This window comes from Protopterus annectens, chromosome 6.part0, assembly GCF_019279795.1.
Source record: "Protopterus annectens isolate FY-2018-M chromosome 6.part0, PAN1.0, whole genome shotgun sequence".
NCBI lineage: Eukaryota > Metazoa > Chordata > Ceratodontiformes > Protopteridae > Protopterus > Protopterus annectens.
Window position 1 is genome coordinate 380566570 of NC_056737.1, and position 15063 is coordinate 380581632.

General features: G+C 38.6%; 1 protein-coding gene across 4 annotated transcripts in view; it reads left to right on the forward strand.

The window, feature by feature from the left end:
* The window catches only part of ABCD4 (ATP binding cassette subfamily D member 4), a 1648172-nt gene that overhangs the window by 1388581 nt on the left and 244528 nt on the right, over window positions 1-15063 (forward strand). For all 4 annotated transcript variants that reach the window (XM_044074118.1, XM_044074117.1, XM_044074119.1 and 1 more), the window contains one exon: window positions 12936-12988. In XM_044074118.1, coding sequence (XP_043930053.1) covers window positions 12936-12988 — 53 coding nt within the window. The remainder of the gene's footprint in view (window positions 1-12935; window positions 12989-15063) is intronic.

The window sequence follows — 15063 nt, forward strand, 5'->3', positions numbered from 1 at the left end:
AATGCAAGAAACACTAATCTTAAGAACATGTTTGAGAGACATCCACCACTAGGGACTATGAGTAAATGTGGTAATAACAGGTACCCATAAATGTAATTGTTGTAAGCAATGTCCATTTATTATGAACACTAGCACTTATTACATTAAGTCTAGAAAATTTAAGTTGAAACCTGTGGTGTATTGTAATTGTGCTTCTAAGGGTATTATTTACTTAGGAGTATGTCAAGAATGTGAGAGCTTTTACGTAGGCAAATCAGAGAGGACGCTACATAAGAGGATTTATGAACACCTCTATGACATTCGTAGAAAGAAAGACACGAATGCATTTTACAAACACTCAATAGTTTGCCCTAAGATGACACTTAACTTTATGGTCATTGAACAAGTACCATTAAACCCTAGAGGTGGAGACTGGGAGACAACAATAGAATTTAAAGAGCTAAACTGGCAGTTAAGACTAAATGCAGCAAAACCTCCGGGTTTGAATGAAGCCATTAGCATCACCAGTCTTTTGAAACTAAGAAGGGCGAAACTATAATCTTAATTATTTTTTTGACATAATCAAGTAAATATAATTTTTCATTACCCCTTGTTTTTAGATCTGTATAAGCATTAGGGTCTTACAACATGACTACACTAATCAAAATGTTGATTAACTGTGGTTTAAATTGTCTTATTTCTTTACACTTCTTGATTCTAAGGAAAAGTTTTTAAAAATTGTGGTACGGTTTTTATTGTAATGGATTTTTAGACTTCATTCGTCATAATATTTATTTTAAACAAATGTTTGCACATTTTTCTATTTATTGTCCACTATTCCTTTATTCATACATTTTCACGTTCCTCATACTTACACGATGTTTATTTCAACAATTTTAACATTACTAACTTAATACTATTTAACATAAAATTTCACAACTTATTTATTATATTTATTATGATTATAATATATTTATTTAATAAATAAATGATTAATAATTTTCTATTTATATTTATTTCAGGCGATGTTCGATACAAAACATTCTATTATTATGAATTATTTATAGTTCACTGGATACACATAAAAAGCATTTCCAGTGGTCTAAACCAATCAAAGTACACATTACATTAACACAGGTTCTTTGCTATAACGAAATGAATTCTTGTATTAAACTACGCTATTTCACATTTGTTTAATACTGTTTACTGCCTTCTATAGCATCTAACATTAGTTGTTGAATGTAAGTAAGGATTGGTTTGTTCCGATAACAATTATGTCCACCAGGATTTACTTTATGGTGAGCAATTCATAAAGCTAATTATTTTACCTTTTATATTACATTTTTTAATAACTCTGAGCACGATGACTTGTGCCCGTTTTATGTATTCAACAACACACAGTATGCATTTTAATCAAAATGTACCTTGATTAGATTGTGAATCAAATTGTTATATTTATTTTTCATTACATGGAATAACATCTGCAAGTTTTTTGCTTTTAAAAATATGATTTGAAGCACGTAGCACTTTAAATAGAACTGTTTAATTTAAAAGTCATTAACGGTTCCTTAATTGTTTGATTTCTGAATTGAGGGAGTGATATAAGCACACCGGTTATGCTTGTGGTTCATCTTGAAAAAGCCTGTCATAGTACGGGTGAAAGCGCTTGATTTATACTGTTTTCTGTTCGTGCAGTTCGTTTATTTTGTATTACAATAAAGAAATCTATTCATTGAACGCAGAAGATTTTTTGGACCCCCATTGTGAAGAGTTTATTGGATCATATCAGTGCACTTGCTTTTCTTTCTTTGGCTTTTTGGGGCCTAGTTCGTTTTACAGTTTTTTTCAAAGACAAACTAACCCCTCACCTAAACACACTGTTCAAACTCAGCCTCTCCACAGGCTACATACCCATAGAGTGGTGCACAGCAATGGTTATTCCGCTCCACAAAGGTGGAGCCGCAGTAGACCCCGGGAACTATCACCCTATAAGCCTGACTAGCTTGGTCTGCAAGGCTATGGAGTGCATCATCATGGAACTCATTAACAGAGACATTGGGAACCTCCCAAACACTGGACCCTACCCAATTCGGCTTTGTTAAGGGAAGATCATGCCTCCTAAACCTGGTGGACTTCTTTGAGACAGTTACCAAGGCTATAGACAAGGGAAAGGTGGTACACACAGCCTACCTTGAACTCACAAAGGCCTTCGACACCATTCCCCATTCTGGTATTATAGACAAGCTCACCAGCCTGAACATAAACCCCTATGTCACAAAATGGTTGCCAACTGGCTCACGGACAGAACCCACATGGTGAGAGTTGCGGGAGCTAGGTCTGACTCTAAACCGGTTACAGGTGGCGTTCCCCAGGGCTAAGTCCTAGGAACCCACCTATTCGGCATATCCTTCTCAGAGATACAGGCAAGCACAGGAGGACTGTGGCTGACCAATTTCACAGACGACTGCAAACTAGGGGCTATAATTGACTCTCTGGCTGACACAGACATCCTCCAAAAGGGTCTCACTGAGATGGTTACCTGGTGTCAAAATTATGGCCTCGAGCTAAATGCTAAATAGTACATAGTCATCCCCTTTGGAAAAAACAAAGTACCCACAAACTACCACATAGGTGGTAGTCCTCTAAATACGGAAAATGTAATAAGAGATCTGGGGACCCAAGCAGATAGTAATCTCTCCTTTGATAATCACATTGCCAAAGTGGTTAGAAAATCCTTCTATGTGACCCACCTAATCACGAAAGGGTTTGCATCCAGATCAAAAGAGGTCATTGTGCCCCTCTACTCATCAGACCCATCAATAGAGTACAACGCCCCATTTGGGATGTACCTTACAAGACACCTGCAACAGCTGGATAGACCACAGAAGTACCTCACCAAGAGGATCACTGGCATCAAACAGATGCCCTTTGCAGCTCGACTGAAGAAACTCCAGCTGTACTCGGTTGCATACCGCCTACTCAGAGGTGATCTCTGCCTGACATACAAGGCCATGTCCAACCCAGAATTAATGGACATGCTCCACCTAAAGAAAACCTTATCCCCTCGAGCCACACGCTCTAGGGATCTAAACCTCACCACAACAATAAATAGGACATGCTGAAGGGATAGATTCCTGTCCGAGAGACTTCTCATGCTTTGGAACAAGATTCCAATCTACATTAAGCAGAGCTCTTCACTAACACTCTTCAAGAGGAACCTTGACGAGTGGATGGGAAACAGAAAGTTTACCCCGGGGATCACTTCAGTGGCTCTGCTGGACAGAGGCACAGGGAACTAATCTAAGGGGGTGGCAAAAGCCAACACATTCTGGCTAGGCTTATAAATGCCTTTGGGCAGATAGCCTAGTACCTACCTATGAACCTCTATGTCTTGGTATGTAGTTAATAGCTACAGCCTTTGTTTTATCTTAAGTTCATATCTTGGAAAAAAAAAGGACCTGTCTCAGAATATTCCAAAACACTGAGATATTCTTTTCTAGTTCCATCAGGTACAAAATATGATCTGCAAATTTTCTTGAACACCATAACAACTATATCCTTAAAGTTGAGTATTTTCTTTGCCAGTGGTTCTAAATATAATGTAAATAATAAAGGGGAAAGAGGACAGCTCTACCAGACGCAACTTTTCAGAGAGGAAACTCCCACCTCATTGATTTTTGCATCCGATCCCTTTTATATCCTTCTTAGTAACCTTACTGTACCAGGAAATGCAAATGCTTCCATTGCCCTACTCATAAAATCCCACCTTATTCTATTGAATGCTTTTATTGTTCTGTTAATGTTGTCAGATGTTTGCCTCTCCTCCACAAAACTACATTGGTCCATATCTATCAATTTTCAAATCACCTTTGCCATTCTGTTAGCAATTATAGACATAAACACTTTATAATCATGGTGCCTTCCTTCCACATAACTACATTGGTCCATATTTTTCAAATCACCTTTGCCATTGTTTTAGCAGTTATAGACATAAACACTTTATAATCATGGTTTAGAATTAAAATAGGCCTACATGAAGCTGGATAACATGGTTCTTTACTGCCTTTAGGTATTTGAGCCACCACAACATTTTTGCAGAACGTTAGTGCCTCTCCTATTCTTAAAATACTGTTAAACAAAACCGTCCAGATTTTTATCACTTTCTTCCCTTTTAACTTCCAAACATCTAACAGAATACCATTTACTCCTGGATACTAGATGTTGTACATCACCATTTTTATCTCATTTCCTATCCTGTTAGTTGTTGAGCCTCATCTACCTCTAACCTTGGCATATTTATGTCTTCCATAAATATTGCCATTTGTGCTTTTTCTTGATTTTGCTATTTCTCTGCTTTATACAAATTTTAATAAAATGTCAGATACATCTGTAATACCTCTACAGGATCTCTGGTTATTTTTCTTGTTATAGGCTCCCTAAGTTTGGCGACAAGCCTTTCTACCTTTCCGTTGCCTAAGTCATTGTGTCAAATGTTTTTGTGTTCTGGAGTTATCAAAAACAGTTGCTTAAAAGCAGTCTTTCCAAACTCATGCACATTATCCAGGTACTCCTTTAGTTTTTTCTTTAGCATTCTACAGTTGCTCCTCCATGTTCTTTGAAATTCCCCTTATTTTGTAAAACTTGAACCTTTGTCAGCTCCTCCAAATCATTACTTCTTAACCAGATCTCCTTTTCTTTTATTTCAACCCTGTTTTTAAACTCCACTTTCATTTTATCCCTCTTACTATCTATAACTTCTGGATGCCGCGGTGGTGCAGCGGTAGCGTTGTTGCCTCACAGCAAGAGGTTCTTCCATTCGATTCACAGCTGGAGTGCAGGGATTGCCTTCTGTGTGGAGTCTGCATGTCCTCCCCGTGGTTGGGTGGTGTTCGAAAGACATGCGTAAATGGGCGTGCCTTCGTTGAAGGTTGAACGTCGAGCTGGCACCTCGGTGTTCGTGAAAAATCTACTGCCAGTCATTAGCGGACCGGAGTTCCGCTGTGCCAACCCCTAACCGGGAAAAGACAAAAGACAAACAACAACAACTATCTATAACTTCTGGAGAACTTTCTGTCTTCCCTAATAACACATGGATAATTTCCATTACTCATTCCTTAAATTCCTCTCTTTAACTGGTAGGTGGGGAATTGATAGTGTTTCATCTTTACTTCATTACTCTGCATTTTTATCTTGGTAATTATTGGTGCATGACCTGAAATAGTTATTGGATGTGTATCAAAGTTCTCAATTAAATAGACACGCTCCTGTAAAATGTAATTTTTGTCAAGTCTAGCCCAGTTATTGCACTTTGGGAAATATGTAAATTCTCTCTGAGTTCCTAATACTGAATCCACTTCTTTCTTACCAAATATTTTCATACATTTCTACAGAAATCTTCCTTTTGTTATATTTTCACTTCTGGGCCACCAAATACATCCTCATTGTTGCAAATCAAAATTCAGTCCCCATCTAGAAGTAATATTCTCTATTGAAAGCTAATTATTTCTTCCCAGAATTTTTAAGCTCCAAAATAGCAGTTTTAGGTGGAATATAATTACATGCCAGTGTAATCCTCATCCCTTGCCCAGTAGCCCCTTACTACTACAAATTTGCCATTATCTTCTTTTCCTCTTCTAACACTACTGGAGCTCTTCTAGCAATTAATATAAGTACTCCTCTTTTTCTTTGTCCCTAATATTCTGCAGAATATCTGTCCTGAAATCCTTTGTTTATCAAATTCAATTGCTAAGTTCTTTCCAAATATCTCTCTCATTGCACTGCTGTTTTGCACACTGCGTTTCTTTAAGTATTCTTTCCTTTTTGTCTATACCTATAAGACCATTCACATTCCAAGACAATATGGAAAGTGTTGTCATTATGGTAAGACATTATTATTCTCACCTATTATATATGGCAGCTTAAAATGCCCATTTCCAGCTTTTGTGATATGTGTATCCATTAATGTTTGGCATGTTATTCCCTTGTATAGTTGCAGTCCTCTGTTGCAGCCTGAAAAATAAGCTGAAAGATTTACTGCTAAAGTAAAACTTTTCATTATATTTGGTGTTCTCGTATTTACTTGTTTCCACTTAAAACTTGTTATTAAATTAAGCCAAGGATCTTAATCCAGACATTCACCTCTTCAGAAGTAAAAGAAAATATATCAACTCTACATATATTATGATCTGTGTACTTTTACACACTATCTCCCACCAGAACAACCCAAAATGACAACCTGTTATCTTAAACATGCTTTTGTCTCGGTTTTCTCATTTTGCCTGCATTTCTTAATACCAAAAAAGAAGAAAGAGAAGAAGAAGAAGAAAAAACTTTGCCTGTTTACTTCAATTGTGTCGGTGTGGTTTGCTTTCATTTATATAAATATATGATTGCTTATGTCGTAAATGATGATTTAATAAAGCTGTTTCTTGTTTTAAAAAAAGGGGGCAGAAATTGAATAATTTATGTAATGTTTAGGTTATATGATATATAGCAAAATATGTGAAGTATAATGTTTGTAAATGTTAATTTGTTAATACACTTTGATAACTTTTGTATATATGTAAATTTGCCAATGTCACAAGTGATAATTTAGTAAAGGTGTGTTTAAAAAAGTTCACTCTTTGCACTTATTCTTATACAGCCATATTTCACAAATCTAATTGTTGCTGTGCAGTCTCACATTTATTCACTAATTTCCATGTTGCTTGTCTTCTTCCTGTTCATCTCCACCTCCCAATTCCAGATTCTGCTTCAGTTCCACAGTGCTCCTGATTTTTCTGGCCAACTCCTGTGCTTTTCTGTCTTTCAAACATTTTATTTTGGAACAGTGGAAATGGTTTCACTGGCCAAATCTCTGTGTGCGCTTTAAGGAATGAGAAAGAGTCCCCGTTTACTTGATGGCTCATTTTTGTTGGACAGACTTTTGCATTTTCCTCCTTTGCTTGCTCTGCATTAAAAATTCCTTTGTTCCTCCAGGAAAAAAATATTCTGAAGACAGTTGGATACAGCAGCTTGAATCTCACACATGCCTCTTGGCATTCCCTGATTGCTGGAATAAATTTGTTTCTTTTCTGCCTGGTGTGTAGTGAATATTTATTTTCCACAAGCACTATTGCTACAGTTTTATCAGGATCAATTCTTTCTGATGGTAAGTTTGCATTTTTGCTAATAAAGGTCTTGGCTGCTTTCTCTTGGCCATATTTGGAGCACACACTCTGTGTGCCCTTCCATTTAATAGTTCCTGCTGTGGAATACCATTCCAGTTGGTTGTCTGTACTTTAATCAAATTAAAACAGTCTATTCCTTCTAATTTCTCTGATAAAGCAGAAAATCTCATATTTTCCCTGTGTGCTCTGTCCTCTAATTGTACCATTTTTTAAAACATCTCTTCAGCAATCTCATATTCAGCCAGCCATTTCTTTATTTCAACCTCTGATTTTTGCAGTTTTTTTCAACTCATCTGAATATCTGTTTAAAGCTTCATCTATTTTCCATCCTTTTGTTATTTAAGTTGATACGCTACTTGAGTGTTTTATTTATTTTTATCAACTCTGAGCACATTTGACTTAGTTTTCTTTCTAGCTTACTGTAAGCCATGTCTTGTACCAAAGCTGGAGCTAGAAGTACTTTTTACTGAATAGCTGTAGGATTCTTCCAGGACAGCATTTTTCTCTTCACCTTTTCTCGTTGATTTTTTTTCAGGCTGTGTTAGTTTTCCTTTTGCAAGCATCCAGGTCGCATACTTACTAGACTGTAACTGAATTTTACTCAAGCTGACACCATCTCTGGATACCATTTCTCAGTTTATCTTCACACTGCAAGAGCTGAAGATAAGCTGTTGACCAGTGTGCAGCCATCTTGAATCATTACATAGAAATTAGCCCTAAATGGCCTATAAACTACTAACTTCTGGGACAGATGGCTACTCAATTCTCCCTGTCTCACAGGTGAACAGAGAAACCTCCTTCTAGCCAAGTAAGGTATGGGCAACTCAGAAAATTGTAACACAGCCCTGAATTCAGCACTAGCCTGAAAACTGGACTATACTAGCTTAGAAAGGTGGGAAACAAGGGCATTTTTTTTAAAAAAGATAAGGCAAAAACAGTAAAAAAATACACTTAAAACAGCTTTAAACTACTACAAACAGTAAAAAATATACACTTAAAACAGCTTTGGATGACTAAAAGCAATCAGAAAAGGCTTTTAAACAAATTACCCAATTAACCAGTAAAAAAAATCTCAAAACTGAGCCCTGTTCCTGTAGTCTTCAATCAGACAAGTTCTAACTGCACACTCCTGCCACTGGGGTGCTGGGGAACCTTCTCCAAAAAAGAAAGCCTGGATTAGTGCTCAAGTTATACAAACAAAGCTAGATTCAGCAGGCCTAGATCTAGTCTATGCTACAGCAAACAAGGCGCACCAATTTCAGTAAGAAACTGTTCAAATATGCAGGCACTATAAGCCTTTAACCAGAAATTCCAAGCTCAGAAGGGCAGAGTCCAGCCTCTCCTCCCACAAGAGTGCAGACCACGAACCTTCTTAATGTAAAATAACTGGCCTGAAGCCCAAGTGCTTAAACCAGAACTAATACACATTTAGAATAACAGACACTGAGCCTTCAATCAGCAGTTTCCAGCTTAGAAGGATGTAAGCTACCTGTCCTGCCACAACAGTGCAGACCACAAACCTTCTTAATGTAAAACAACTGGTCGGAAGGCCAGGTGCTTAAACCAAAAGGCTTAGAATGATAGCTACACTTTAATCAGGTTACTGCCAAGTAGTAATAAATACAATTGAATACTTTTAAGAAGGCCTGGATTAGTGCTCAAGTTATACAAACAAAGCTAGATTCAGCAGGCCTGGATCTAGTATATGCTACAGCAAGCAAGGTGCACCAATTTAAGTAAGAAACAGTTCAAATATGAAGGCACTATAAGCCTTTAACCAGAAATTTCCATCTCAGAAGGGCAGAATCCAGCCTCTCCTCCCACAACAGTGCAGACCACAAACCTTCTTAATGTAAAATAACTGGCCTGAAGCCCAAGTGCTTAAACCAGAACTAATACACTTTTAGAATAACAGACACTGAGCCTTCAATCAGCAGTTCCCAACTTAGAAGGATGTAAGCTACCTGTCCTGCCACAACAGTGCAGACCACAAACCTTCTTAATGTAAAACAACTGGTCTGAAGCCCAAGTGCTTAAACCAAAAGGCTTAGAATGATAGTTACACCAAGCAGTAATAAATACAATTGAGTACTTTTAAGATGACACAAAAGCAAAATAAAGTAATAAAGTAGGAAGAAACACAAATACAGTAAAAGCAGATGAATAAAGTGCAAATTTTTTTTTCAGTGAGCAAATGAGATGGGCCCAGGAGGAGTATCCAAATACAAATTTACAAGAGGGGCGGGCAGTTTCAAAGCCACCAAGATTAACACCAAAACAAAAGCAGGGAGGGTGAGTGGGGAACTAACTGAAAAACCAGAGCCACAACTTCCAGCTAGATAGTATTCAATGCAACACAAGTAAATCAATTTAAATGCTGTATTATTTGAAAAAAGTGCACATAAATATTTACTTAAATTCACTTATACATCCAGTTGATTGCATGTAGGTCTTAGCTGGCCAAAGTTCAGAGTTTAAGCAGAAAAGAATCCAAAATGTACCACTTATATAAGGCAGAAACTGAATATCAATGAAGTGAACTGCCCCCAGTTATCACTGGCTATGCAGGAATGTATGCCTAGAATTTCAGTTTTAAGTCCTTCAGTGCAAGTGAGGAACATATATATGGTGTTTCTGACAGTGATAGTGCCTCTAGCCATATTCTCTTGGGGGATAATTGTCCTGCTTCCCCAGCTTTGTCTTCATAAAGGACAAATCACTCTGCCATGGTCTGGTTGATTTTGACATATACAGTACATGATATAGCAAGTAGAACTGATACGGCCTAACATTCTGCACTTGTAGTATAAACCAGCTTCATTTTATATGTATGTGTACTTCAGCTTTCCAAGTTCCTGTCAAAATACACCATTTCTTTCAATTTGTCTTGTGCCACCTGAACCACAGAGTGAGAGCAAAACTATGCTTTAATGTCAAGAAACTGTTTCCAAAAATTGCAATGGTGACGGTGTGGACTTGGGGTGAAAACAAAGGAATCATATGAAAATATTCGCACAGTGGAGATTCTTTGATGCCATACAATATGTCCAAAAGATACCTAATAACAGTATCAAAACCCTCATAAACAGACTTTTCTGCTATATAGATTAGAGCATAGATATCCTTTTCTATATATATATATCCATACACAACTGTGTGTGTGTGTGTGTGTGTGTGTGTGTGTGTGTGTGTGTATATATATATATATATATATATATATATATGGGTTCTCTTCATAACACTGAAAGCTCAAAATACAAACTTCAAAATCTTGAAAACTCAAAACATTGAAACTCAAAACACTAAAAACACATATACATATACCAAGTTTAACAACATAAATCATAGCACTTTCCACCAAGTGTAGGTAGGGGGTCAAGCCACCCTGCACCCCCCATGTGGGGGGCTGCACCCCCTAAACCCCGTGCTACTTATATCAACTCACTAGTGCATGTCTGGAGATGTGAATGCTGTAGGAGACTAGATTTGTCACATGCTACAAATTCACTACACCATCACTGATTGTCTTATTGGTGCCTAAACCTTGCCACCAAGCTATAGAGTGGTAGACTGTTCCCACCAGTGTCACTGTATATGTTCCCTTCCAGAAGTATGTCATATTGCAAGTACCGACGGTGAGTATTGTAAGCAGGTTAGGAAATCACCTGGGTCCTTTCCTTGTTCATGAAAGAGGTTTTATGTCATCCAGCTGGCACTAATGGCAGTGCTGCTTATCCTAAAAATTTTAAAATTAGTGTTAATACCAGAACCCTGCTTTCTCCAGTTGGCAGCTAGACCATTGTAGGTGCATGAACAAAATTGGCAGCAGGGGATCTTATCCCAGGTGTAGAAGTCTTGCAGATCTGATAGTGAGACATAAGCCCAGAACTTGTCTTTGTCAGTTGTTTGCAAACATTGGGGAAGTGATTACACAGGTAAATTCCCTCAGATGGACTACCAGCCCCTTTGTAGAATTAAGAATAAGAAAATTCTATCTGGTGAGGGTCTTCCAGGAATATGGTACCTTGGAGGTCAGTCTTCTGTCTGGGAGAAAGAGGACCTCCTTGATAAGTACAATTCAGTAGAATGAGGAGTAGTTAATAGTGGATGGTTTCTCTCACACCCCACATGGCAGGAAAGATTTTTACATGCTTTCCACTGCTTTTTTGATTCTGTGCCTTATCTCAGAATTCAAAGGAAGGCTAAACTCATCCTCTTTATCTTGTGGTTTGCTAGGAAGGGTGTGGTTTCAGACTGCTAGGTTTTGACTCCTGTTTAGGGTCTGACTTTTTATTTAGACCATTTGCCCTTGTTGCATCTTCTTTCTGGTAGTAGTAATTTTTCTTCATATTAATTCTCAAACATTAGTCCTTCTGTGACCTCACTGGCACACTTGCTCCTATTTTGCTGAGAGCTGGTTGCAGGAGGCCGACATCTAGTCAGCCACCAGGGCTTTTGACATAGCCTTAAAATTCTATAATTGTGTGAGCCATGCCTGTACCATGCCCCACAGTACCAGTGATTGATGCATGCGCACTTTACAAATGCAGATTCTGGCTTCAGTGTAAATGTGCTACTTGATTTAGAGTGCTCTTCGCATAGAAAGTATGACGTCAGGCTGGAGTTGGTGGCTTCTGCGCCATCTCATGTTGCCATATACTGCATAGTACAAGATATCTTAAGCTAAGACCATATCAGTCAAGAAGCAGTTGCCTGTGAAACCAGCAATCTCATTTCAGAAGCAAGCTTGGATCTTTAGGAATTATCAAAGCTTTCGCAGGAACCTATCTTGTCCTGAGGTAAACTGCACTGAGTGCTGTGCTGGCATTAGTTGTATGGGTAGTACTGCATTAGATTTATTTGAGAGAAAAAAAAAAAAACAGATGTAACAGTCTTTATGCAGAGTATATGTGCTTTCACACTTTCACTCAGGTTATAAGTCCAGCTGTCACAGTCTCATTGTATGGGTAGTACTGCATTAGATTTTATTTGAGAGAGAAAAAAAACAGATGTAACCGTCTTTATGCAGAGTATATGTGCTTTCACACTGTCACTCAGGTTACAAGTCCAGCTGTCATAGTCTCACTGGGAGGTATCAAAGAAAGTGGTCATGGACAAAGCTAGGCAAACATTCTGTCTGGCAGGGTGATTGCCAGAGTTCACAGGGTTCACATCAGGTGACTCAGGCTGCTCACACTTCTTGATCAACACTCCAGTGGGTTGACCTCCCATTCTGCTCAGATGACAGATCACTGGAAAAATGGAAAGTGTGTCAAATCTTGGGAAGGGTGTGTGTTGATAAGGCTGTAAGTTCTGGAAAGATGGGTCAAAATCTACGTAAACAGTCTTGTCAGTAACCTGATTTTCAAAATTATAGATGGTGCTGCCTATCTTTTGTTGAGCTTTGTGTTACTGAACTATGCTTTTAGTATTTGGAATGATGAGTAACTCAAAGGCTTTCAAAAATTGCTGCAAAGTAGAAGCCAGATGTTTACGTTAGACAAGTGCACAGAAACAGCATGCAACACAATTTTAGACAATGATTCAGGCAGGCTTACCTTCATATGCAAGCATGTAGTCGTAGAATGCTTTTTAGAGGGGAAAGAGTTGTTAGGAAGATAAGGCACTAGTGTGAACCACTAGCTTGTGGAGTTTTTGAGGGACTAAAACTGATAGTTTAGTTCAGTGGCATACACAGGTGGTGGAGTTATGATTTATGGGGGGACGTAGTACATTTTTTTCTATTGTTCATATTCTCTGTGGGAATGATTTTTTTTTTCTCTTAAGGGCTCTCTCTTGAGACGTACTGGAGGTCTGGATGAAAAGGTGGACTGGAACTGGTGAGTAATATTCTAACCAAGTATGTCTATCATCCTTTAATGTTTGTGCTAGTCAAAGTAAAATTTGGATGCCAGTAGGTAAGCATAAACATTCACAAAAATGCAGGTAGATACTATTGTATGCTGCTACAATATGAAGAGAAAAAAATGCAATAAACTAAATGGTATATTCAGATGTTGTACTCCATTTGTGTAATCATGTGACCAGTAGTTCCCAGCAAGATGTGATGTCTTCTCTGATAAGGTCAGACCACAAAATGGTCTCCTTTGAAGTAAAAAATAAAACCTGGAACCCCAGCTAACTCTGGAATATTCAAGAAGTACTCTAAGGCTATCTTCCTACTGTTAAGTGATAACCTGGCAACATTTCAGGCCCCCATAAACCCTGCGAACACTGCTGCTTATGCAGAACTGTTCACAGAAACCCTATACAAGCATGTTAATGGCTGCATAGAGGCAGCTGTACCCACCAGGAAGAAGTGCAGAACTAACTCAAAAAAGGAAGCCACCCCAGTGGAATCACAATATCAGTAGGCTGTATAACAGAATGAAGAAAATCATGGCAAAAATTAGGAGGTGCAGCACCCAGCAGAATAGATAAAAATAAGAAGCTCAGAGGACAAAGTCTACTAAATCCAAATTTGAGGTAAATTTGACCTCCTAGGCCAAGGACATGCACAAGGCATTCTTTAGGTATATCCACAACCTCAAAGGCAATACACAATTGTGTGCAGAGCTCATTGTAATTGGAGACACTTATACTGAGCCAGAAGATATAGCAAACCTACTAGCTGACAAATTAATCTCCGACTTTATCCCTCTCTTCCCATCACCTTTCCCTCAGGAAATACCATCAAATATAACTCCCCCTGCTATAACTAGGGAACAGGTCCTTAATGCCATCTCTAAGGCCAAGAACACTGTATTGATTGGTCCAGACAATATCCCAGGATGCCTTCTACATAGCATGAAACATGATCCATCAGGCCCTCTGGAATTGCTAATTAACTTTAGCCTCCAAACAGGCTTCGTGCATCATGAATAGAGAAGAGCAATAGTCATTCCTTTACACAAAGGTGGGCCATCTACTTACTATAGAAACTACAGACCCATAAGTCTCACTAGTCTCATTTGTAAAGCCATGGAATGAATATCATGGACATGATCAATAATGACATAGGAAACCTCCAGACACTGAACCCAACCTATTTTGGTTTCATCAAGGGCAGGTCATGCCTACTCAACCTGATGGACCTCTTTGAGAGGATCACCAAAGCAATGGATGAGGCAAAATGATTCACACTGTGTACCTTGACCTGGCCAAGGCATTTTACGCAACCCCCCACTCAGGCATTTTTGACAAACTTAAAAGGTTAGGTACAAACCCTTATTTCACCTGGTGGATGGCCAGCTGGCTCAGACAGGACCTATGAGGTTAGAATTGGGGAATCCACTTCTACAAAGAGACCAGTCACAAGTGGAGTCCTTCAAGGATCGGTCTGGGACTGCTCCTTTCTGGCATTTACTTCTCTGAAGTTAAGGCCCATGTCAGTGGCCTCTGGCTGACTAAATTTGCAGATGATTGCAAATTAGGAGCTGTCATTGACGTGACCACTGACACAATTGTTCAGCAGGAAGGGCTGATACAAACAACTGGTGCCAGAGCCTTGAACTAAAACTAAATGCCAAGAAATGCATAATAGTATCCTTCTAGATGGCATTCACCCCTTGTAACTATCATATTGACAACACGCCCCCTGAGAGCTGATCCAGTAGTCAGGGACTTGGGGACACACACAGACAGTAATCTAGCCTTTGACCATCACATGCCTACAGTAGTGAGGGAATCATTTTATGTTGTGCAGCTTATAAACAAAGTTATGGCATCTAAGTCCAAGGAAGTCATTGTTCCACTGTCTTTGGCATTCATCAGACCTACTATTGAGTACAGTGCCCCTTTTGGTATATACCTACAAGCATATCCAACAACTAGAACATCCAAAGAGGTTCCTCACTAAAAGAATACAGGGTGTAAGTAACATGTCATATGCAGATCGCCTCAAGGCCCTATCCCT